Below are 26,131 nucleotides of genomic sequence, written 5' to 3'. Positions count from 1 at the left end.
GGACTTAGGACTGGAGAGAGTTTGATGTCAAGAGAAAAACTTTGTGGGGCGCCTGGGGGGCTCCGTCGTTGGGCATCTGCCTTCGCCTCAGGTCATGATCCCAGAGTCCTGGGATAGAGCCCTGCATTGGACACTCTGCTCAGCAGGAAGTCTGCTTCTTTCTCTTCCACTCCCCCTGCTTGTGTTCCTTCTCTCGCTGTGTCTCTGTCAAGTAAATAAATAAAATCTTAAAAAAAGAGAAAAATTTTTTGATGAAGTCTTAAAACGGAATTTTTTTAGGTGGTTAATTATTTACCTCCTTGGTATCCGGATTTGATTTTTATTGAATGCTGAATAATTTATAGTTTAACAATTCCTAGTAAAGAAGTATGTAAAACATTCAGCCAGCATATCCAGCTGTTCTGTTTGATACTATGTTTTTCTTAACATAATTTCTAACATGTTTCTTAGTCTCAGGGGGCACTTCTGCTAACATCAGAGTTTACTTGAATCTAAGTTTCTATTAAGTCTGTACAGTTTCTTTGTGTTGACAGTTTGAATCCGTCCTAAATCATCTTAGAATTCCACAAGTCCAAATTAATTAAAGTCACATTTGTGGTAGGCTACATTGGTGTTTATGTCTATAATTGATTGTTGTAAAATTGATAGAGTGATCACTGAGATTCTTGATCTGTTTAATGCTATCGACATTAGCAGTATTTGTTACCGTGGGAAAATTCACTCTATTGTCTGAAATAATTCCTTGTAATTTCAACCCTTTGAAATGGAGTTTGCATTTCTCTTTATTTTATGCTTCTGTGCTTTGGTGTGGTGTTCAGATACTTCACATACCTGATAAATTGTTCTAGCTATTAAATTTCATATACATACATTGAGAAACCTGTTCAGGGTACAGTTAGGAAACATTCATAGCCGTCTGAACTATTCTTTCTGGTCTCTGCATGCTAATATGGTAACCTTTCTTTGATTTTGTTTTTCATGTATTTTCAGAATACTATCATCGAGGCTTCTATTCAGCTGCCTCCTTCCCTTTTCTCACCAAAGCAGAAAAGGGAAGTCAGGCCCACTGATGACTCTCTCTGTAAGCTTCAACTAATTGCATTCCGCAACGGAAAGCTTTTCCCAGCTACCGGGAATTCAACAAATTTGGCTGATGATGGAAAACGCCGTACAGTAGTTACCCCCGTGATTCTCACCAAAATAGGTTTGTTATGTGGCTTATGTTCAACTGTAGTAACTGGGCAGTGGGACTTTATGAGATGCCGTACCTAAAAAATGCTTATTTTTGTTCCTTCTCATTTTAATGAGTCCCTAGTGAAAAAAGATACCACAGAGTACCCATTAGTGTATAAGTCGACATTTAATCGTTTCTGGAGTTTGTTTCAGAAATGTTTCCATTTCCCATTTTCTCCAGATGGTGTGAATGTGGATACCCACCACATCCCTGTTAATGTAACACTGCGTCGAATCGCACACGGAGCAGATGCCGTGGCCGCCCAGTGGGATTTTGATTTGCTGAACGGACAAGGAGGCTGGAAGTCAGATGGGTGCCGTATACTCTACTCGGATGAAAATATCACCACCATTCAGTGCTACTCCCTTAGTAACTATGCAGTTTTAATGGTATGGCAGTTGTTAACTTGATGCATAAACGCTGAATTTCCTCATTTCTTCCCTATGCATATTTAAGCTCAAGTGAAGATTTTTACTTTTAACATAAACTGTTACATTTCATCAGGAGGTGATATTTGGGGTAATTCTGAATTTAAAGGGGAAATTAAGTGATGACCAAATGCAATGTATGGGGTTGAACTTGGTTATGGGGATTTTCAGGAAACTTTATAAGTGACTTACTTCCCCTGAACTCTGACCTTCCGAAATTTGGAGACATTTTGGGTTCATACAGTCCAGCTCTTGACTAAGGAAGAGTGACTCATTTGCCCAAAGATACACAGTGAAGAGCGAGAGATTTTCCTTCTTCTCCATTTACCACCTTTTCTCGCTATACATGGTAGGTTTTAGACGCTTGAATTTAGAGTAATGGTAGCAATTTCGATTTAGTCACGGTAAGTGACGGCTTTGACCCAGGTCATGGCTTTTCACGGTTAATGCTAATCAAGCTAATGTTGTTTTCTGTTATTTACGACTGTTCATACCTGTTGGTCTGTGGTAGCCCATTTCTTTAGTCTCAGGGAAACTAAAATCTATAGATGTATATAAACATTTCTATGAATGTATAGGAACAGTTCTTTTATTAATGAATTACTTAAGTGAATCTGGTTCCTGGGCTGGTGAGTATGAAATTAGCTATACTGGTTTATATTTTATATTACAGTAGATGCGTGGGTACGTGGACATGCGTTTGGAGAACAGGGGAAGGGATTACAAATCTGAAAGACATTTTTGAGAAATGGCACAGGTTCAGGTTTTGATTATAAAATAACCTGAAATTAGGAAGTACTGGAGGAAAAATAATAGACATACATTGTCTGAACTTCATAAGTAGAGAAAGTTGGGCAAAATAAATGAAACAAAACACACAAAAGACATTTTATAAGCTTCACTGTTAATGAAGTGATACTGTACATGTGAAACTTATTTTTATTTAATACTAGTTAAAAGCGTCTATTTTTGAACTTCCTAGATGTTCTTCTAAACTGTTTAAATTGGCATAATCCTTTTCTAGAAAGAATAAGCTATTTTATCTTTATGCTTTTAATCTTTTAAAAAATGTAATACACAATTCTTTAAAGCTAAAATTACAATACTGGGATATTTTTCTATTTTCAAAGAATCGCCTTTCTTTTGCTCTTTTAAAATGTAACTGTGCCACCTAGAGGCGCAAAGTAAAATGTATCTGAAATTGTGAACCAAAATTGTAAGAAAGTTAGTATATGGGATTTTTAGAATTGCTAATTAAACATGAAGGTACAGCTAGTGAAATTATGCATAGTCTTGAATAAAGTTATATCTGAGATAAAACAGGTATCTCCTAAATTTTGGAAATCAGCATCTTTTTTCCTTCCCTGACGCTGTTTTTAATACCTATTGTCTGGAAAACTGTCTTAATACATGGCTTCCTGTAGCAAATCTGAATTCCTATTTTGGCAGATAAAAACCTTTTCCTCATCAGGCTTTAAAGAATTTTGTATTTAAAAAAAGAGAGAGAGACAGAATATATTTGTTTGCAAATCCAGAATAGAAACCATGGTTTGCTTCGGTAGGTGTTCTGCTGTCACCAGTTATGTATATCCTAGGTCACAGTGGGAGCCAGAGTAAAAACTTAAGCAGAAATTGGGTTTGTTTGAAATAAGTGATCAGAAATAGTAGGAATTGAGGCAGAAAGATTCTTGGAAGTTGTGGTCAGTAGGAGATAAAGGTGAGTAGTACGGAGGTAACGTGTAGGGTCAGACTATTTGTGTAGTACTTGATACCCAGTCGGTGATAGTGGTAAAGATAAAATAGCCTGTGGACTGTGATTCCCTTTTGTTACTGTGTTCACAGAGAAATACAGGAAACTAGAGAGCTCTCATTTGTTATTACATCCCTTTAGTGTGGCTTTGAAATTTTATTTGTGTAAAACTTGCTGAATGAAAGCAAACTCGAGCTTTACCTACACTGTAACTAAACATGAATGCTAGCAACATTTTTAAAACATAATTCTTGGGGCGCCTGGGTGGCCCAGTGGTTTAAGCCTCTGTCTTCGGCTCGGGTCATGATCTCAGGGTTCTGGGATCGAGCCCCACATTGGGCTCTCTGCTCAGAGGGGAGCCTGCTTCCCCCCTCTCTCTGCTTGCTGCTCCGCCTACTTCTGATTTCTCGCTCTGTCAAATAAAAAAAAAAAAACCATAATTCTTAAATAGGGACTACATTCACAGGGATCAAATGTTTTAATTATTTCTACACATTAATATATAGTGAAAACTTGACCTCTACCTCTCTCTCCCATCATGGTTATTATCTGTGCGAAGTAGGTAACCTGTCACTAACAGAAGTTTCTTGCCTGTGGAAGGGATTTTCGTGTGTATTGAAACGGAATGAATTATAGTACTGTTTTCTCCCATTTTTACTTGTAGGCTGCATGCTGCAAACATTGTTTCAAACCGTGCTTCCCCCCCATGAAACAGTGTATCTTATGATGGTGATGGTGTCCTTGGAATAATATATTTTTTGATGCCTTAGGATGTTAGGATGCTAGTGGCTAATTTTCATTAAGTGCTTATGTTCTAGGCATTCTCCTGAAGTCTTTACATGCATTCACTTATTTGGTCATTATAGCTACCTCATGAGGTCTAGTGCTACTAACATTATTCCCAGTTTACAGGTGGAGAAACTGAGGCATAGTGAGGTTTAGCACCAGGCGCAACTTTGTAAAGTTAGTGTTGGAATCGGGATTTGAATTTAGGCTCCAGAAATCAATGTTCTTAATCAGTCCACTAAATCTCCTTTCTGAATTCTTCCTGTATCTTCCTCATTCTTCTTCTTTTTTATATATATAAGATTTATACTAGAAAAAGTGCAAAAGAGAGAGAGTGCAAGAATAAGTTGACGGGGGGGAGGCAGAGGGTGAGACTCCCCAAGCAGACCCCCCCCCCACCCCACTGAGCATGGAGCTGGATTCCAGGCTCTATCCCATAACCCGTATGAGATCAGGACGTGAGCCAGAACCAAGACTCTGATGCCCAACCGACTGAGCCACCCAGGCGCCCCAGCTTCCTACTTTTTCACCATTGAACGTTATTTTATGTTCCTACCATGACTTATTTAGGTCTCTCTCTGTTTCCAGTAATTGCCTTGTACAATACTATTTTGCAAGAATCTGAGAATACTCATGTGTGCATGGTTTTTGAGGGACATGGGCACTCTGGAGTGGGATTACTGGATGATAGGCTCTCCATACATTTATTGGTTGCTTATGCCATACAATTGACCCACGTGGTGGTTTTGGTTTATAGTCTTGACGGTAATGTAAGTTTTAGTTTTTCCTTATTCTTGCCAGTGCTTGGTAGTGCACATCTTTTTTTTTTTTTTTTTTAAAGATTTTATTTATTTATCTGACAGAGATCCCAAGTAGGCAGAGAGGCAGGCAAAGAGAGAGGCGGAAGCAGGCTCCCCACTGAGCAGAGAGCCCGACGTGGGGCTTGATCCCAGGACCCTGGAATCATGACCCGAGCTGAAGGCAGAGGCCTCAACCCACTGAGCCACCCAGGTGCCCTGGTAGTGCACATCTTTAACTGTAGTCTTTGATGGTGGTATTCTGATATTTTAATTTTATTAAAATTATTATTTAATTTTAATATTTATAATTTAATTCAAATTAAAAATGGTTTTAACTTGTTGTTCTCTGTTGACTAAAGATGCTGAGAACTCTGTTTTCTTACTGTCAGTTTGGGTGTCCCTTTTTGTGAAGTTCCCACTCAGATCTTGCCTGTTTTCATTATCTTTGACTTTTAATTTTTTTTCTCTGTTTTATTGAGATATAATTGACATGCCACACTTTTTAAGGTGAACAGCATAATGACTTGACTTCCACATACTATGAAATCATTATCACAATAAGTTTATTTAACATCTGTTATCTTGTATAAATACCAAAAAAAGAGAGAAAGAAACTCAGCAACTTTCAAATACACTGTATAATAGTGTTATCTTATAACTGGGAATTTTTGCCTTTTGATCGCCTTCATCTAGTTCTCCCTCCCCTCATCCCCTGCTTCTGGTAACCACAAAAATGATCTCTTTCTCTATGAGGGTTTTTATTGGTTTGTTCATTTTGTTTTGTTTGTTTTTAAGATCCCACATATACATACATCTTGCCTATTTTTACTTTGCTTATCTGTTGTTTTCTTGCTGACTTACAGGAATTCTTGGTATGAGCAGTGAATAGGAGCTCCTTGTTGGGTTTATGTGTTGTGAATATCTCCCAGTCCACGCCAGTCTTCATGAGTTTGGGCTGCTGTAACAAAGTACCACAGGCTGGGGGTTCATAAAGAACAAAAATTTATTTCTCACAGTTCTGGAGGCTTGAAGCCAAAATCAAGGTACTAGCAGATTTGGCACCTGGTGAGGGCCCGCTTGTTGGCTTATAGATGGCATCTTTTCCCTGTGTCCTCACATGGTGAAAGGGCAAGGAAGCTCTCCGGGGTCTCTTTTATACAGGTACTAATCCATTCATGAGGCCACTCTCATGTCCTGATCATCTCCCAATAGACCCCACCGCTTAATACCATCATATTGGGGATTAGTATCTCAACATATGATTTTGGAGGGACACAAACATTCAGTCTATAAAAGTGCCCTTGTCCTTTTCCTCTTAGTGCTGTCTTTTTATGAACAGAGTTTCTTAATTTTTCTAAGGTTTTGCTTCTTATATGCTATTTAAAAAATCTCTCTCTACCTCAAAATTAATATTTTTTATCTTTTACATTTAAATCCATGATTTGACTAGAATCGACCTTTGTGTATGGTATGAGGTAAGGGGAGCAAAATCTTGACATTCTTCTTTTTTTCCTTAGAGGAAAAATTTAAGAAACATAGAAGCCATAGTCTTCCCCCCCCCCACCCCCCTCCATTTCTGATTTCAGATCTATTTTTAAACTTTATTTTATTGGTAAACTTTTTAATAATTCTTTGAACTCTGACAGAGTGTATTTCTTTGGATTTCCTTCCATTGTTCAGGTCCTAACAGGTTTAGATAGTTACTGATTTATAATTACCCTTATTACTACTGTAATGACAATGGATTATTTAAAACTGCCATTGAAGGGTACCTGAGAGATGGACATTAAGGAGGGTACTTGGAGTCATGAGCACTGGATGTTGTAATATACAACTGATAAATCACTAAAATCTACTTCTGAAACTAATAATACACCGTATGTTAATTGACTGAATTTAAATAAAAAAATTTAAAAAACCTGCCAGTGGTTTTACATTTAGCGTGTCTCAGTTTAGAAGTAACACATAAATATGTGAACCTCTGTTTATTAAGTTAACAAAAATTTTTCAAAAACTCGTCTTCTAGTTGGGGCCTTATTCATCTTTGTATGATTTTTTGTTGTTGTTGTTTTTAACCATATTGTCAAGTGTTTGGATACTCTACATTGGGGAAATTAACTAATGTAAAAAAAAACTATACTTTTCACTTCCTTTCTCCTTATTTTCTTAAACTTTGTGCCATAAAGAAGACTGACCGATATGACCATTTAGTGATGGGCTGTTGCATAAGCACTAGAAGCAAAGTCTTCCCCATTTCCTTACTGTGTTGCAAAGTTTTTCTTTTTCTTTTCACGGGCGCCTCCTGGTGGTCACACTCAGACAGTGTATTTAGTGATACTTCTGTTACAGTATTATAAAGCTTATGTGTTTACTAGTATGATTGAAAATAATTGTGATTCGGATTTCTGCTTTGTTGCTTTAGATCTTTAACTTCTCTAGCATCTTAATCTTCTCAGTTGTCTCAGATAACCTTGTATTCTCGTCTTCTAGCGTCATCGAGATAGGTTTTCTGGGACACCTGGGCAGCTTAGTCATTTGAGTGTCTAACTCTTGGGTTCAGCTCAGGTTGTGATTTCTGGGTCGTTAGGTGGAGTGTCCCATCGGGCTCCGTGCTCAGCCTGGAACCTGCTTGGAATTATTTCTCTACCTCTCCTGTTCTCTCCACCGTTCCCATACACACTCACTCTCTCTCTTTCAAATAAATAATCTTTTTTTTTCTTTTTAAGGATAGGTTTTCTTAGTTTGTTTTCTTTATACCTGAGGTCTGTAAACCATTGTGAACATGTGACCCATGGGCCTAGTCCCATGATCTGCTTTAAGAGGTTAATGGGCCCCTTCACAGTAGCCTCAATTTCCCTCTTGGCCCTCAGAGCCTAAAGTACTTCCAATCTGGCACTTTATCCCCTTCCCTGGGTCAGTCTCTCAGTGAGGGTTCTCTTCCCTTTGGGCGGGTCAGTTTGTGGTGACAATCCAGAATGCCCCAGAAGAAGCATGCCATGCAGGACCAGTGACAGGAGCATCTGTGCCTTCTTCGATTTGTAACTTGGAATTACAAGAGTCTTTGCCCTTTATTTTCACCTCCAGTTTCTTTCTTATACTGTATTCTCTTCACTTGACTTTTGAAAAATACTAATTGCTTTTAAATGTAAGTACTATATACAGTATATTTTGGGAACTGAGTTGGCGCTTTGTCTGATGTTCCCTTAGATATCATGTGGCCACCTGCATTGGTTCCTCTCCTATGAGGCCCGTGGAAGGCACAGTAGGGTGCCCTCTCTGGCCCTCACCCAGATCCCACCAGGTGACCGGTGGTGTCTTCACTTTATAGGCAGGCAATGGCTCCAGACTCAGGTAGCCAGCAAGAGAGGGGTGATGTTTGAGGAATGTTACGTATGTGGTGTATGAAGGGTATCTAGAGGCCAAATCCTGGATATTGGAAGTTTATCTTCTGTTATTAATTCTGATTGGGAAGAGTAGCTCTTTGTAGAAATTGAGAGGAAATGTGTCTGCTTTTACTAGCATCTAACTGCTTCTCATTGCCCCAGTGTTTGTTTAAATTTTCCATGGATGTTCTAGACTCTTGGCACATAGTGAGGGCACTGAGGCCCTGTACCATAGACTAATCATGGGAGCATCTCACAGGGGCAGATTGTGCTGACTTCGTGGTGATAGGCTTTTTCTCCTGTATTTTCCCTTTTTTGGTTGTCCATTTACAGCCTGTCAGCTCTTGAGGGCTGGGACTACGTTCTGTGTTTCGCGGAGTATCCGACGCTTGGCGTTGTGCCTGGCCGTGGTAGGTACCCAATTAACATTTGTCAAATAAATAGATGAATTGCAGGCTTGAGATTCATCACGACACCCGGGAGCTCTCAGACTAGAATTCAATTTCCCATGTTGTATCTCCAGTTTCCTATTAACCATGAATTTGGTCAGGCTCTGTGAGCCTCTCTTCCTCATACGTTACAGTGAGGGTCTTGTTAAGGTATTCTGATAACGACCTTGCTCGATCTATAATTTGTATATTGTCCACTTCCCGATTCTTTTTTTTTTTTTTTTTAATTTATTTACTTGACAGACAGAGATCACAAGTAGGCGGAGAGGCAGGTAGAGATGGGAGGAAGCAGGCTCCCTGTGGGGTGGAGAGCCCGACGTGGGGCTCGATCCCAGAACCCTGGGATCATGACCTGAGCCGAAGTCAGAGCCTTAACCCACTGAGCCACCCAGGTGCCCCCACTTCCCGATTATTTAGGAAAATATGCCCCCTGTTCCATCTAGCTTTTCTAGATGTCTTGGCCATCTCTGGTTGAAAGATGCATTTACTGTGAGTGGCTTCCTCCATCCCGTTGTCCATTTGCACCTTCCGCAGTCCATTCAGAAGGGTCATTTCAGGACAGGATCTGGTGACTCTGCAACCCCTGTTTTCTGGCACGGCAACTGTGGCCAGGGCAGAGGCACCCGCCCAGCCTGCTGTGGTCCTTCACAAGGAGGAAGCCTTGGGGTGTGGAGTGTTTCCATTTGAGTCGGGCAGTGTCTGCTTTGTGTTCGGGAACAGAGACTTGGCAGCTACGTTCCCTTGGACCGAATCGTCATGGCGCTTAACCTCTCTGTGCCTCACTTGCTTGACCTCTACGATGGGGCTGCTAATACAGCTACAGCCCACAGAGTTCCTCGGTGTAAAGTGGGGCATGGTGCCTGCGTCATGGTCAGTGCGATAGCAGTGACTTGCTGCTATTTCCAGTGTAGATTTTTGAGCTCTTTGCTCCCAAACCCTGTTGCCTTTACCATCTTCAGACATCACTGTGATCTGATTGTGGGTCTCTTTCCCCTGTGATGGGCGGCCCTTCGAGGGCTGGAACCATGTCTTACCATCCCGTTCGCAGTGCTTTACACAGTGGTCAGTCTGCTTGTATTTGTTGAACTCAGAGTTGAATTTGACCTCAGATGGTCAGCAAGGCCCGTTGAGGCTTGTTTGTCTTGGCAGAACTGCTGGGCCTTATCACAAGGCTGCTGCTGTGTTTCCATGACCCTCGGAGCCAAGCCAGCATTCAGTTTATCTGCGGCTCAGATGCAGAGCAGGTGTGTGTGTGTGTGTACACATATGCATGTGTGTATGTATATACATACACACATGCATATAGACATACATATACACACACACATACACACCATATGTACATACTCTGTAAGTAGCTTACACATTGGAAGTTAGGAAGGCAGAGTAAGGTGTGAAGAAGATAACATGAAACACTGGTTCTTGAGTAAAACAGAGATGTGAGGGTCAGCCTGTGTTTGTCCCTGGAGGTAATATCCGTGTGTCATGTCCGGAAACGTGCAGCTGGAATGGGCTTTCTCTTCTCTCTCAGGACTTGACAGGATCCGAACTCTACACCCAGGCAGCCAGTCTGCTACACCCCGTGGTTTATACTACCGCCGTCATTCTCCTCTTAAGCCTTCTGGCGGTCACCATCAGCTACATATACCATCACAGGTAAGAAAGGCCACTTGGTAAATGGGGGACTTCAAGTCTCAGGGGAGTTTATTTCACATGGAGTTAGGGTAAAAGGGACTTTAGAACTCTGCTGTCCCTCCAAAGGAAGAGTGGTTATTTCAGGACACATTCAGGGCTCCTTCAGTTCATGGAGTTCAAGACATAAGTAACGAGTCCATGAAATGGCAAATTCATCTTTTATAGCATTCAATCTGTTTGTATCTAGGAAAGAATATAGGAGGTATGTGTTGGGGGCTGGGAGGTGGAGCAGGGGGGCAGCAGCCGGTGGGTGAGGTGAACTGGAGACCTGTTACCTGTGGAGGTGTCTTCCAGAAGCTGACTGTGGTGGGACTTCTATTTTTGACTCTGTGCATGTTGTGATATTCTTTATGTTATAGATGGCACTCATAAGGAAGTTTGTGGCATTTAAGCATGGATATGGTTTCCGTTAATTGGAGGCAAAGCTACAGAAACTTTTATTTTATGGTAGGAAATAACAAACTAGAAGGATTTGCTAAGTAGAAATTCACTTTGCAAGAGGTTTTGCTAGAATGTATTTTCCTATATAAGTTGGACTTATATGGCATTTCTTGACATTTAGTTAAGAAACAAAAGGAGATTTTGATATTAAAAGAAAGAAAGACTTCAACATTTTGTTATGAAAGGCCAGAAGGAAATGTACTGGGCATTTAGACTGTGTTATCCTAGTAGGTCAGGAAAAGCAGAGATTGGCACCTTGCAGAAATCTCTTGGAAGCAAACAAGTAATCCAGCTGTCAAAAGACGTGGTGACTAGAGAAGCCCAGATATTTCTTATTATGGAGAATTTGTTTAGCCTTTAGTGGGTGCAGTAGTTCCATAAATGACTTGTCTTTTTCAGTGCATGAAGTGAAATGTTAAGAAACTGTATTGAGTTAAATGAGGTCTCAAATCCTGTGTGTGTGTGTGTGTGTGTGTGTGTGTGTGTGTGTGTCTAATCATGCATTTTAAGTAAAATGTTTAAGCATAAAACATCTACATTTGGCCTTTTATGCAGTTGGATTGCTAACTTGTGGTTGAATATCATAGCGTCCTGCTTCATATGAACTAGCCTGAATATTAATGTTTTTCCTTTTAACAGCTTGATTAGAATCAGTCTCAAGGGCTGGCATATGCTTGTGAACTTGTGCTTTCATATTTTCCTGACCTGTGTGGTCTTCGTGGGAGGAATAACCCAAACCAGAAATGCCAGTGTCTGCCAAGCGGTAAGTCAGGGTGAAAACCTGAAATGGGAAAAAATAATGGTATTAGAAAGTAGTTTCATGTTTTTTTTAACTATAAAAGGAAGCATGTTTTTTAAAGTTAAACCATGTATGTTCTTTAAAGTTAAACCAAGTATGTTCTTTAAAGTTAAACCAAGTGTCTGTCACTCACACGTTTTTTGAACTATTATTTCATAGCCGAACATGTGACTTAGGAGCTTGTCTCTTTATCCTTGGGAATTCACTGCTACTTGTTACATCTTTTATAATGCTAAACATTTACTTTTAAAAAGTTGTAAAACCCTGTCTTAGGCTAAGAGAAAAGTGGTATTTTCTTTGACAGTACGGTTTTATTTATTTATTTAAAGATTTTATTTATTTATTTGAGAGCGTATGAGCAAGAGGGTGAGCAGCAGAGGAAGAGGGAGAAGCAGGCTCGTCGCTGACCAGGGAGCTTGACTCGGGGCTTGATCCCAGGACCCTGAGATCATGACCTGAGCTGAAGGCAGATGCTTACCTGACAGACAAAGTCACCCAGGTGCCCCAATAGTAGGATTTTTAAAATTGTTTCACCTATTTATGGAAACAATAGGAATTTGAAAAGATTTAACTGTAAGATATAAAAATCAGAAACTTCCCAGGGCACCTGGGTGGCTCAGTCGTTACGTGTCTGCATTGGGCTTGGGTTATGGTCCCGGGATCCTGGGATTGAGCCCCGCGTCAGGCTCCCTTGCTCCATGGGAGCCTCCTTCATCCGCTCCCTCTGCCTGCCTCTCCCTCTGCTTGTGCTCTCTCTCACTGTCAAATAAATGAATAAAATATTTAAAAATAAATAAATGCATACATACATACATACCAGAAATTTTCCATGTATGGTAAATATGAAAAATTAAAAATAGTCAACTTTTAATTTCAAATAAATTATTATATATATATAGCCTCAGTGAACAGTATTCTTCTGGAACATGTGTAAAAAAACCAACTACTCAACGTGTGAATACACATAAAAAATTGTGCATATTTCCTCTATTCGTGTACTGTTTTCCATATGCATGATTGAAGTGGTGCCGTGTAGTCATTGAGTTCAGACTGCCTGGATTTGGGTCTTAGGTCTCCTTTGCTGTTTCTATGGGCAATTCATTTAACTTCTGTTTTAATTGCCAATAAAACGTAACAAAAGATTTACCTCTTCACAAACTTTTAAGTGTACGGTTTAATATTAAATAGAAGTGCAGTGTTGCACAGCACATTTCTAGAACTTTTTCATCTCGCATGACTAAAACACTGTGTTACCCCACCGTGTTACCTTCTGAGGCTTGATTACTTAGATACCTCGTCTAAGTGGAATTATGCAGTGTTTATCATTCTGTGACTGGCTTATTTCACTTGGCATAACGTCCTCAGGGTTCATCTGTGTTGTAGCATGGGACACGAGGTCCTTCCTTTTTAATGGCTGAGTAATATTCCATTGTATGGTTATACCAGCTCTTCTTTATCCATTTATCTGTTGATGGACATTTAGGTTGCTTCTGTCTCTTAGCTGCTGTGAACAATGCTGCAGTGAACAATGGGGTGCAGATACCTGTTTGAGATCCTGTGATTTCAGTGTTTAACTTTTCTGTGTTTTAGCTTTCTCACCCATAAATTGGTACTAACATTTACGTTGTTGTCAGATGATGTGATATATGTATGTGTGTGTGTGTGTGTGTTTATATATACGTGTGTGTGTGTATATATATATACACACACACACGTATATAAATCCTACAGGTAATTTACAGAGAAATGATTTGAAGTAATGGGAAGGTTTAGCCAAGAGTGAATATGAGTTTAACATACAACTACAGAAGTTGGATGCAGAAATGCAGCTATGAGAAAACATAATTAATGTCAAGATGCCATTTATATAGTAACGAATATCAAGTGCTAAGAAAAGATAAAAGATGTTCATGATTTACAGGCCAAATTGTAATAGCTATTTAAGAAGATGTAAATAAATGAAAGGTATACTAGGCCCAAGGACGGGAAGTGTTAATATCAGAAAGATGGCAGTTCTCTGAAATTAATATATACGTAAGAAGGGGGTTTTTCACAAAATACAATAAAATGATTTTTGAAATTCTGTTAAAAGCAAAGGATCCAAGATGAAGATAGCCAGGACCTTTCTGCAAAGGAAGAGGGGAGCAAGGTGACTGTCTTTCTGATCGTCAGAACTTGGGAGGCTCTCGTCATTAACATTGTAGCATTTGGTGTAGGGACAGAGACATGGACCAGCAAGTAGAATGGAGACTCCGAAGCAGCCCCATGTGGGACTTTGGTGTGAGACCAAGGTTTGCATGCTCTTCAGTGTGGGGAAGAGACACGTCTGTGCGGTGTAGAGGAGCTGGGGAAAATCCACGTGGGAAAACGTTACAGTGGATCTGTAGTCGTGCCTCGTAAAAATGTCAACTCTGCATGGATTAAAAAACTAGCATGGCCAAGCCAAAATGTTAAAATTCATATTAAAAAATACCACAGTCCTTGGGGTAGGGATTTCTTAAATACAACACTAAAAGGCATTGACTGGAAGAGAGATAATTTAACCAAATTAAAAATAAGAGCTTTTGTTAATTAAGATTCCTTAATGAAGGTGGAAAGACAAGCTAACAAATTGGAAGATGCTTTTCTTAATACATACCCCTGAAAGGGCACTGGAATAAAAAATACACAAAGAACTGTAATCAGTGAGAATGCCACAAACAGCCCAGTAGGAGAGGTGGTGAGAGTGAACAGGCTTTTCAGAGGAGAGGATAGGCAGAGTCCGTACGTACGGGAGAAGGTGCTCAGCATGACGGGTGGTCATGGAGATACAAATTAAGACAATGAGGTAGCATTTATGCCTTTTCTGTCAGCAAAAAATTGAGCTTGACAATGCCAAGTCGTGAAGAACATGTGGGTCCGCATGTTTTCTGCATCGTGGGTGGGAATGTTAAGCGGATGATTCTGGGAGGCTTTACGGTCTGAGGTTAAACACACACGGACCCTGGGACCCGGCAGCCCTGCTCCTGACTCTGAGAGTCCGCTCGCCCATATGTAACAGACGTGTGTCTAGGAGTATACGCGTGTCCATGAATATTCATAGCAGCACTGTGCCCAAGAGAGAGAACCTGGAGGCAACCCAAGTGCCCATCAGTGACAGTGAGTGAATAAACTGTGATATTATGCAACAGTCAAACTAATGAATTACAGCATCGTCTAACAATATGAGTAAGTCTTAGGAATATATGTGAAAAAATTAAGTCCCATAAATTACATCCACCCTGCTTTTTTTTAATAAAGCGAGAAGTAACTACAATGAAACAGCTCACTTTTAATGAAAATATGTAGATCCACTAAAACTGTAGAAGGAAAGCAAAGGGATGATAAACATAAGATAGAGAGTAATGATTCCCTTGGGGGAAGTGGATTATATTGTTTGATACAGGTTTTGGTCAAGGTCTTGCCTTTTGTCTTGCTGATAAATTCTTAGACACTTAGGAATAATAACTAATTAAATAAAAGCAGGACGTGCCTGGTCCGGCCACTAGAATGTGTCCTGAACCTAAGGTTGACAACTAATCCAGTGTCATACAGCTGACACCCAGCTTAAAATGAAGTGTGCAGAAGACTCACAGAAAGGATTCCAGCACAAAGAGTACCTGGTATACAGTAAGTGCTCAATGGGGAGTGGCTATTACTGCTACCATCACTACTGAAAAAATGCCCTCTCTGCTGTGCAGAGTATTTCTGTTGTAGGCCATTAGTATATCCCACTTAATTGGGGCGTATGAGAGGTCAGGTAGTGGGTTTCAAGTCAACTGAATCCATGCATAGAAGATAATCTGTTTTCTCAGTTACTACCCCCCACCCCCGATTCCTTTTCATCCTGTTTGTAGGTCTTGGTTTACTGTTACTGTTTGAAAGATACGGTCTCTCCCCTCCGTCCTCTCATTATCCTGTAGTGTTCATTCAGTCTCCATGATGCCTACAGCCCATCACAGTTGACTGGTGTTTACCTGTTTTCTGTCTCTGGACCCGACGCTCTGCAAGGAATCCCATCAATCTGATTCACCTGTGTGTATCCTAGGATCAGCACGGGACCTGACCCAGAGTGGGTGATACTAGATGTTTAGCAAATATTTATTGGGCAAATGGACAAAAATGGCCTCGGTTTACAAATAGTAGAAACTCATTTGACTCTGGAGTCATTTTGAGCAGAGGCTGTGGGGAGAGAGTGCGGCACATGGTGGTGGTCATGGGAGTCTCGGTTTTGTCTAGAAGTTTTCATTATTTTCACGAAGCAGACACATTGATTTCACTAAGGAAATGAACAGGAAGAGGCCATTGTGAAGAGGACTGCCTTTCATTGTCCTGAGTGATATTTTATACCTTTTCTAGAAAGCTTTAAAAGGAGGTGAATTTGTAGGGAGTGTTCAGAATCTCTATGTTGAATATCTGTGGCTTAAAGATGTATTTAATTTTTTTTTTAAGGGAAAGGCAAGGCAAGGCTTTTAGATGTTTTTACATGTCATTTTCTTCTGTTTTCCCACTGTTCTCCCTTTTATGAGAAACATAACACTCTTGCTGTTTCTGACTCAGAATGACTGGCTTCTCTTTGCTGTTGCGATAGTTCAGGTAGGTGCCAGCCAAGAGGGGAGTCAGTGGAAGGCAAGCAGCACTGGCCTGGGGTTCCAGACACTAGTAGGTAGGTTTTAATTCTGTGTCTGCCGGGATGACGAGTGTTGATGTAGGAAAGACTTTAGGGTTCGAAGCTGACAGCCAAGGAAGAATTCTTGAGACGTCTTTGGTGCAAGAAGGTGGTTTTATTAAAGCACAGGGACAGGCTCTGTGGCAGGACAGGCGGCACCGGGGCCATGAGGAGTGGTCCATTATATACTTTCAAGTTGGGTGGGGGTTAGGGACAGCAGAAGTCTCTAAGGACTGTTGGAAGCAAGATTTCTAGGACCTTGAGGGGACTAGCTATTGTTGGATTATTATTATTGTTACCGTCTGGTAAAGCCTTAGTTATGAGATCTTTTTTTTTTTTTTTAAAGATTTTATTTATTTGAGAGGGAGAGAGTACATACATGTATTACCAGGTGCTGAGGGGAGCAGCAGAGGGAGAGGGAGAAGCAGACTCCCCGCTGAGCAGGGAGGCTAATGTGGGGCTCAATCCCAGGACCCTGAGATCATAACCTGAGCTGAAGGCAGATGCTTGACCGACTGACCCATCCTGGCGCCTCCTTTGCTCATGAAATCCTTTAGATGTATATTGGTGGGTCACATACTTGGGAGATGATTGCCAACATGTATATATATTGGGTGGTAGAGATAAACGAAGTTTCCAAAGAAATTTTTCTATGTTAAAGTAGGGTTACAGGATCCCGGGGGTTGGGCCAAGCTTGCCTTTTGTCCTTAGCAAAGTGCTAACATCGAGGCAGCTGAGTCCCTAGAGCAATGTCTCTCTGCCTGTTGAGGGACTGGGCAGGGGGCTGGAGGTAGTAAGGAAGTATAATAATTTTTCTTCTGCCTTTGTTTTCCACAGCAGTATGATTAGTCACTCAACCTGGTAGTGGCTTAATGTTTCCTCTATAAAATAAGGGGTTGGGCTAGGTAACTTACATGATCATTAAGGTTCTTCTCGCTGAGCCCCATGTGCACCTATTAGAATCCTCACATGTGCATACCTTACATGCTTTTTTATGTGTGTACACATAATCGGTATAGTTTTATGTTTCTTATTTCCCTCCCAGAGCTCGTAAACTTTATGGAGGGTGAGAACAGCTTCTACGGTACTTTCCTCCCCACAGTGATGGGTTGAACTTGTTGCGGGTGCCGTGAGGCACTTTCCTTCCCACTCTGAGTCTTAAGTCTGCTCCTGGGGACCACGGGTGCGTTTTTGCAGGTCTGGACTCTCTTTTGCAGCAGGAGCTAAAGGAGAGCTGAGCAGCCGAGGGACAGAGTAGCCAGGGCTGTTGACTCCCGGTTGGAAGGGTCCTGGGTTCTGGGTCATGATGTGCAGCCAAATGATTGTGTGATAATTAATTTTCTGGTCCTTGGTTTCCTTACCGATGCAGTGAAAAGATTTGGCCGGATCTTACTTAAGTCACCGTGTTGCTCCACCACTCCATGATTTAATTTATTAAATCCAGAGCCGGCTAACCTTCTCTGCTGTCCTTTTGTGTCTCTTCTCCAGAGTTCTGCCATGGCACGTGAAATGCCTTGGGGACACTTAATCAGTGAGTTTTAAGACATTTTACTTGCCAACTACTTGCCGATGTGTTATCTTAACTTTCATATTAATCCCAGGAGGTACTTGTTACTCCTCTGTTTTACCAATACAGACATTGAGTCTTACGGAATTAAAACAACTTGTCTTAAATCACTAGGGCTGTTGGGTGGCAGAGGCGAGATTCAGATGCCAATGTCGCTGACTCAGGTGTCCTCCGTCCCTCCCCTGGGGTCATTGTGCTTCACTGTTTAGTGAGGACCAGCACTGCCTAATAGGGGCGTGGCTTTTGGAAACCAGCACACATGGGTTTGAGCTGCAGCCCTGCCACTGACCAGGTGATCTCCAGGGGATGATTGCATGCCTTGCTCAAGGTTAATGCCCTTCACTGAATAGTGACATCAGGAGGATAAAACGGAAGCACTTACAAATTGTCTTCATGCGTTTTGGGGCACAGAGTGGGCATTCAATAGTGGAAGCTGTTACTATTTTGCATATATTCATACGTGATTGTATGAATATAAAGATCATTTTTTTTGCACACTCACTATGCATGCTGTACTATCTTAGGGTTATTGGTGGTTAAAAATAGGATCGTTATAATGTCCGGTCACTAATTTGTGAGAGCTTATGGTTCAGTAACATGAAGTGCAACTCTCTAGGACAATTATTTTATTTTGCAGTTTTGGAAATTGATGTCCTGAGGTCAGGTGACTTTTTTAAAGTAATCATCTGTTGCGTTTAATTAATCATTTAAATTCCCTATGAATTGGATTCCTTATTCCCCAACTACACACTTTCCAATTGTGTATTTCTGATTTATGTGAAAGAAGTTTGACAGTGAGGTTGCATTTCAAGTGTCTGATGGAGAAAACAGTAGGAAATATCCCATTCCAAAAGAAATACCATCTCTGCCAGTTCTCTGCTTTCCCTTTATTCTGGTTCTTGTTGAATATCTGACGATTTGTTTACATGATGATTACTAGGTGACATCAGACCCCTAAAATTCTACTGTTGGTAATGATTTTGTTTGACTGAAGGCTTTTTATTATCTTTCAAGTGTGAACACTCTGGAAATTTTGAAATGCCTTAGAAAACACTTCAGAATCTAAAGGTTAAGTTTTCCCTCTTAGATCCAAAATCAAAAAATGCTCTATCTTGCACCGCCTGTGTTGAAAATGTTTTCACTCCTATTTTTTTTTTTTTTAAGATTTTCTTTATTTATTTGACAGAGAGAAAGATCACAGGTAGGCAGAGAGGCAGGCAGAGAGAGAGGGGGAAGCAGGCTCGCTGCTGAGCAGAGAGCCCGATGCAGGGCTCAATCCCAGGACCCTGAGATCATGACCTGAGCTGAAGGCAGAGGCTTAACCCACTGAGCCACCCAGGTACCCTTTCACTCCTTTTTTTTTTTTTTTTTTTTTAAAGATTTTTATTTATTTATTTGAGAGAGACAGTGAGAGAGAGCATGAGAGAGGAGAAGGTCAGAGGGAGATGCAGACTCCCCAAGGAGCTGGGAGCCCGATGCGGGACTCGATCCCGGAAGTCCGGGATCATGACCTGAGCCGAAAGCAGTCGCTCAACCAACTGAGCCACCCAGGCGCCCTCACTCCTATTTTTTAAACTAACTTCGCCGCTCGGTCTCGTTCTTCTGACCTCCGGTTCTGAGGAGCCTACCGTTTTGAGTCAATGTCAGGCATTTGTCTTGAACGTTTCCGTGTCTGTGTACCAGATTCATTTATAATATTTTTACTTCTAGTAATGGGTATGATTCCATATAGCCTCAGGTTTATTTTATGCTTTTTGTTCTACTTTTCTCTGTAAATACTGCTTTTAACCATACAGACAGTAAAACTAATAGAAACCAAGGAGCCACTTTTTTCCTAAAGAAGAAAATAACTATGAGTTTTCTAGTTTGGCCAAGCTGGATGCCCACTTCCCGGGTCAGAGCAAGAGTCACACTGGACAATGACTGTCCTCATTTTTGCCCTGCAAAATAAGACTTGGGATTTCATTTGCCTGAAAATGAACTCTGGGCTGCAATCTAAATGCTTTTATCACTGCTCTAGGTTTGATAATGTCAATCAGTCTGATTTTCTTGAGACCTGAGAGCCATCCTCTTAGAATGAAAAAAATTTGTCTTAAAGATTTTCATTAGAAGGATTTTACCTGTGGTAATTATAAAAAAAGAAATGATCGAGCAGATAGTAAGTAATTAGTCAGATAAGAAAGCTGAATAGTGTCCTTGATGCTCCAATGACAGATATACTTTTCCTAAAATGGATTTAAACCTTTCTTAGGTCCATATATAGCTTTGTCTAGAATTTTATCTCCAAATAGAGTTACTTCACACACAGGTCACCTGTAAACATGTCCTCCATCACCCCCTTGGGAAAGAAAGTTAGTGTGAGCACTACATTTATTGCAGATTTCCAGTATTTATTAGGTTAACCTGTTAACGTCTCAAATACTGTGCCCATACAGTCCCTACAGAAATGCTGGATTGAGATGGTTATTGCTGATATTCCCACTCTTCTAATGAGGAAAATTAATTTAGAGAGGTTACATTATTTACTTAAAAGCACACTTTGAATAAGTAATAATAAAAATATAGATATCATTTTTCTTGATTGCTTCTCATCTGCCAGTCAATGTGCTAAATGCTTTATGTAGATGATCTTAGCCCCACAGTACTTTCGTCTCCCTCTCTGTGGATGAATGAGGAAATAGTGCTTGAGATGTTACACACCTTTGCTGAGGTATCACAACAGATAAAGGGGGAGGGTCTTGGTTTTAGCACCAGATAGAAGTTTTGATTCTAGACCTCATTGTCTTACCAACAGTATATTATATTGCTGACCTACCGTTGCCATATATGAAAGTTCTGAATTAGAACAACTCAGGTCTGTCACACGAGGCTTGGTGTGCTGTGACTTCTGGCTACTCTTGCCCTCTGCCTTCCTCCTTAACACGGGCCTCAGAAACCGAACTCTGATTTAGAACATGGCATCTGAGAGAAACACACTTTTGATTTAATGTTGTCTAAGAGTCCATTCCATGAGGTATGAAGGATTATCTTGGGTGTACATTTTATGTGGTCTGCGGGCCTCCTAGATTCAAATGTTGGTTTGTTCTGTGAGAGCACCTCATCCTCTGTTCTATGTCTGTTTGGATACTTTGTTTCATTAGGGGGCAGAGGAATCCGTCTTTAGGATATACCTTCATACGGTTTTTGAGTTCTGTTTTCGAAAGTTACATACCAGGTATTTTTGGTAAACCTTGGAGGCAACTATTACTGGGGAATGTTTTTTTTCCTTTAGTTTATATATTCTTCAATCTTCTTTCTAGGTTGGAATAATTCTTCATTATTCCACCCTTGCTACAGTACTATGGGTGGGAGTGACAGCTCGAAATATCTATAAACAAGTCACTAAAAAGGCGAAAAGATGCCAGGATCCCGATGAACTGCCACCTCCACCAAGACCAATGCTCAGGTATCTAAGATCTTTGTTTATTATATTAAATGTCCACTGAACCATTGAGGTGAAGTTACTTTAAATAAAACAAAACAATGCTGAGTAAATTTTGGAAAGTCCAGAAGGGACTTTGGAAGCTGGGCTTCCTGGGTTTGAGTACTGGCTGCGTAGCTTTGCAGCTGGAAGCCTTCGTGAAGTTCTCCACCCTTTCCCAGCCTCTCTCCCTCATCTGCAACGTGGGAATAAATAAGTGCCTTAAGGTGGGACTGGCCGTCTAACAGGCTCTGAGAAAATATTCGCTGTTTTTATTTCCTTAGAGGTCATGTTGGAGATTTTAATCTCCATAAGTATGTTTCAATTTAATTATTCTCTACAAAAGACAACACAGTTTTGGAGTTACACTCTTCTTCCCAACTGTAATAAATAATGGATTACCGGGCTGGATGAGTAAAAATTGACCAGTGCCCACCTTGTGGATCCACCGCTGGCTGTGTGGCTGGCACTGGGCCAGGCACCCAAGCCGCCCTGCCTCTGAGGAGTTTACAGTCTGCTTGAGGAGACCGTGAAGAAGCCCCTCAGGGCGGTGTGGGAACTGTAGCAGGGATAGGTTCTTATGAAAGTGCAAACAAAGGCGCCCTTAATTTGGGGCGATGGTGGGTATTGGGAAGTATTGACCATTAGGGATGACCTTCCTGAGCGATTAGGGCAAAGGGGAGAAGCGATGCTGCAGACACAGGATTACGTGGAGACCTGAAGGAACTTGGAGAAATAAACTTTGGCTGGAACCAGGGTGAAAGCTCCGTGTCAGGCCTGTGGGAACCGTGTGAAAATGTGGGGCTCCGTGGAAGACTTTTATCTCAGGGAGTGGCTGGACGAGGTATCTTTCTAGAAGGACAGCCCTGCATTAGGACGCCATATAAACTGGAGAGCCTGAGGATAAGGAATTCTGCTGAGGTCGTTTGGGTGGTCCGCGTGAGGACTGAAACCACAACAGTTCCCCTCATAGAGAATGGAGGGGGTGCATGTTCAGGACACTTGAAGCAGCCTCTCTGGGATGGATGACCAGTTAGATTTAAAATTGTGGGAGGGAGAGAAATTCAAAGATGGTTTCAGATTACTCTCGTTCACCAAGGGCACCTTAGCACATGGCACTTTTACCGTCTGAGAATATGGAAAATGTAGAATGGGGGGCAGGGAGGGTACATGCAGAGGAGGTAGGCTCACTAGTTCTTTCTGTGAGTAGATTACATTTTTGGAAACAGGGTGCTCCACGGGGAAGACGTGTTAGGCGTTTCGGAAACAGCATAGGATATGTTCTCACATGTAGTCACTGAAGCAATGATGATGAACCAGATGTCACAGGGATAACTTAGCATGGTCCTTGGACCAAAATGACATTTAGTAGATGGGCCATAGCCAATCAAGGGAAGAACTGAAAGAGAACACCCGAGAGCATACAAAATTCAGGGGGCGAGTGGTGCGTGGACGACGGGCGGCAACAGGCACGCTCGGCCACAGAGTCAGATTATAGGACTCTATTCGACACCTCTGTCCCTGGCCTTAAAAGAACCGAGAGATGGTGTTTGAAGAAGAGGTTTGGGGATCCCACCCTCCTTCCTGTTAGGTTCCGAGGGGGGAAAAAAAGAAAACAAAAAACCAAAAAACACAAAAAACACCAAGCACAGGTGTTAAATCCCCAATGCTATCTTCAGCCAGCCAACTCAGGACTCGGGCTGTGTCTCTAGAAGTGGCAAATGCAGAGTTAGGATTATGACCCAGCCTGGGAGGAACTGGCCAGGGCACAGAGTCCCTACTAACTCTTTTCAGAGAGCTCAAAGAAGCTCTGGCTGAGAAAGGATGTTTCTCTGGTAGGACCTGCCACCACTTTGTCTCCCTCTGTTATTATGGCACCGTCATTTTTTTCTGCTGTCCCCAGTGTGTCCACGGGAGAGGGTCAGGAAGGGCCTGCGCACGTGTGTAGCTGCTGGGACCTGGCACCTGCTTTACCTGAGTGACGAGGGACAAGCATACACAGCGGTAGGGTGTCCCAGAACACGCAGGCTTAGCCAGACATTAAGAAACAATTAATGTCATGTGTTTAGTCTGAACTATGGCACAGCAAGACATTCAAGTCTACTTGGTAATGGGCTGACTTTCTGGTTGGAAGGCAGTTCCGTCGGCAAGAAAAGAATGAAAACCTTACCTGCAGTAGCCTGTCTTGTCCACAGGGTGGCAGAAGCTGACCAGCTTTCCTTCAGTTGGAAACTTGGTAGCCTGTTCTTTAAAAAAAAAAAAAAAAAGAGCTATCCAAACAAAAATTTTTTAAAAATTTCAGAAACTTATTGTTAACCTAACAGCCTCCAAAAGTTAATCTCCAGCTTGTTAATGGGGATAGGAATAATAATGAGTCACGAAGGAAGGGCTTTTGCAGGACAGGGATACTGGGATGTGTACACCCTGATAACTTGGGAGTGATGAGCTGATATTTGCATTATTCCTCCTTCCAGGTTTTACCTGATCGGAGGTGGCATACCCATCATAGTCTGTGGCATAACGGCTGCGGCAAACATCAAGAATTACGGCAGTCGGCCAAATGCACCCTAGTGAGTGTTTTGTGTTCTCTGTGTACCTGGACCCGATTGCTTCCCTTTTTAATGATTTTCCCAGGCCCTGACTTGATTGCACTTTCTGGAACAGCTCGTTGGTGCGTTGCCTCTGACCCGGTTTCTCGTCTTCTCTTCTAGCTGCTGGATGGCCTGGGAGCCCTCCTTGGGAGCCTTCTATGGGCCTGCCAGCTTCATTACCTTCGTAAACTGTATGTACTTTCTCAGCATATTCATTCAGTTGAAGAGGCACCCTGAGCGCAAGTACGAGCTGAAAGAGCCCACGGAGGAGCAGCAGCGGCTGGCGGCTGACGAGAACGGCGCAGGGCGTCGCCAGGACTCGCTGTCTCTGTCTCTCGTCTCCACGTCAGCACTGGAAAATGAGCACACGTTTCATTCTCAACTGCTGGGGGCCAGTCTCACCTTGCTCTTCTATGTCGCCTTGTGGATGTTCGGGGCCTTGGCCGTTTCCCTGTATTACCCTCTGGACTTGGTGTTTAGCTTCTTTTTTGGGGCCTCGTGTTTAAGCCTCAGTGCCTTCATTGTGGTTCACCACTGCGTGAACAGGGAGGACGTTAGACTCGCATGGGTCATGACCTGCTGCCCCGGCCGGAGCTCCTACTCCGTGCAGGTCAACGTGCAGCCCCCCAGCTCCGGTGGCACCAACGGAGAGGCCCCGAAGTGCACCAACAGCAGCGCCGAGTCCTCGTGCACCAACAAGAGCACGTCGAGCTTCAAGAATTCCTCCCAGGGCTGCAAACTGACGAACCTGCAGGCGGCCGCGGCCCAGTGCCACGCCAACGCTCTGCCCTTGAACTCCGCGCCTCAGCTCGACAACAGTTTGACAGAACATTCGATGGACAATGATATCAAGATGCACGTGGCGCCTTTGGAGGTTCAGTTTCGCACAAACGTGCACCCGGGCCGCCATCATAAAAACAGGAGTAAAGGACACCGAGCGAGCCGACTCACAGTCCTCCGAGAATACGCCTATGACGTCCCAACAAGCGTGGAGGGCAGTGTGCAGAACGGCTTCCCTAAGAGCCGGTCGGGCAGTAACGAAGGACACTCGAGGAGCAGAAGGGCGTACTTAGCCCACAGGGAGAGACAGTACAACCCCCCGCAGCAGGAGAGCAGCGACGGCTGTAGCACACTCCCCCAGAGCAGCAGAAATTTCGAAAAGCCCATTTCAAACAGTAGTAAGAAAGATGCCTTAAGGAAGCCAATTGTAGTTGAACTTGAAAGCCAGCAGAAGTCTTACGGACTCAACTTGGCTGTCCAGAATGGACCAGTCAAAAGCAACGGGCAGGACGGCCCCTTGCTGGGTACAGAGAGCACTGGCAACGTTAGGACCGGGCTGTGGAAACACGAAACTGCTGTGTAGCAGTGGGGGAGCTGGGGGGGGGGGGAGTGGTTCTGAGGCAGAAACCCAACAAACTGTGAGCTTCACATTCCTTTAAGCTACGAACGTGTGCAAACGGTTTACAGCCACCTTAGGGATTCGAAACAGTTTTGAATAAACTTCTACATTTGGGATTTTACATATTTTATATCCCCCGATTGTTGCTTTTTTTTTATGAATTAAAAAAGAAAAGAAAAAGCCCTCCGAGCACTGTTTTAGTTGTAAAGCACCAGCAGGACTTGGAGAATCTGAAATGTAGTTTTTTGGAACCTGTTCTATCTACTTAACATTTCAGGCTTGTATTTAATACAATAAATAGGTGTTTGTCCTTGTGTCAGTCTTACATTTTTGTGTTTTATAAGGGAGGCATGTAGTTCTAACTATATTTACACATGGGGATATCTTAATGAGAACTATATGTAAAACAGTTCTCAGACTTTCACATAATTAACTCCAGCGATTATGACCTATAAATCAAAGCTTTTTTGGGTGGATGTATTTTATAAATACAGTTTTAAATGCTACAAGGTTTTTTTAAAGATCTCATGGAATGTTGTTTTTTTTTTTTTTTGGAAATCAAAATGCCTAAAAAGCTCTTTCTAAATCGCCTTACTTTGCTGTATCACTTCAGTCCCATTAATATTGTTTTGTCACTTTTGTGGCTTTTCAGTGATTTATAT

The 26,131-nt window shown here is 42.0% G+C and overlaps 1 protein-coding gene across 1 annotated transcript in view; it reads left to right on the top strand.

The window, feature by feature from the left end:
• ADGRA3 (adhesion G protein-coupled receptor A3) overlaps nucleotides 1-25,783 on the top strand; it is a 124,739-nt gene extending 98,956 nt beyond the window's left edge. The window contains exons 13-19 of the mRNA XM_059381740.1: nucleotides 991-1,204; nucleotides 1,415-1,623; nucleotides 10,362-10,486; nucleotides 11,606-11,729; nucleotides 21,319-21,464; nucleotides 23,954-24,049; nucleotides 24,191-25,783. Coding sequence (XP_059237723.1) covers nucleotides 991-1,204; nucleotides 1,415-1,623; nucleotides 10,362-10,486; nucleotides 11,606-11,729; nucleotides 21,319-21,464; nucleotides 23,954-24,049; nucleotides 24,191-25,433 — 2,157 coding nt within the window. The 3' untranslated portion in view covers nucleotides 25,434-25,783. The remainder of the gene's footprint in view (nucleotides 1-990; nucleotides 1,205-1,414; nucleotides 1,624-10,361; nucleotides 10,487-11,605; nucleotides 11,730-21,318; nucleotides 21,465-23,953; nucleotides 24,050-24,190) is intronic.
• The last annotated feature ends 348 nt before the right edge of the window (nucleotides 25,784-26,131 follow it).

Source organism: Mustela nigripes, chromosome 1 (assembly GCF_022355385.1).
Source record: "Mustela nigripes isolate SB6536 chromosome 1, MUSNIG.SB6536, whole genome shotgun sequence".
NCBI classification, from domain to species: Eukaryota; Metazoa; Chordata; class Mammalia; order Carnivora; family Mustelidae; genus Mustela; species Mustela nigripes.
Note: the sequence above shows the minus strand (reverse complement) of the source record. Positions and strands in the feature narration are given on the sequence as shown.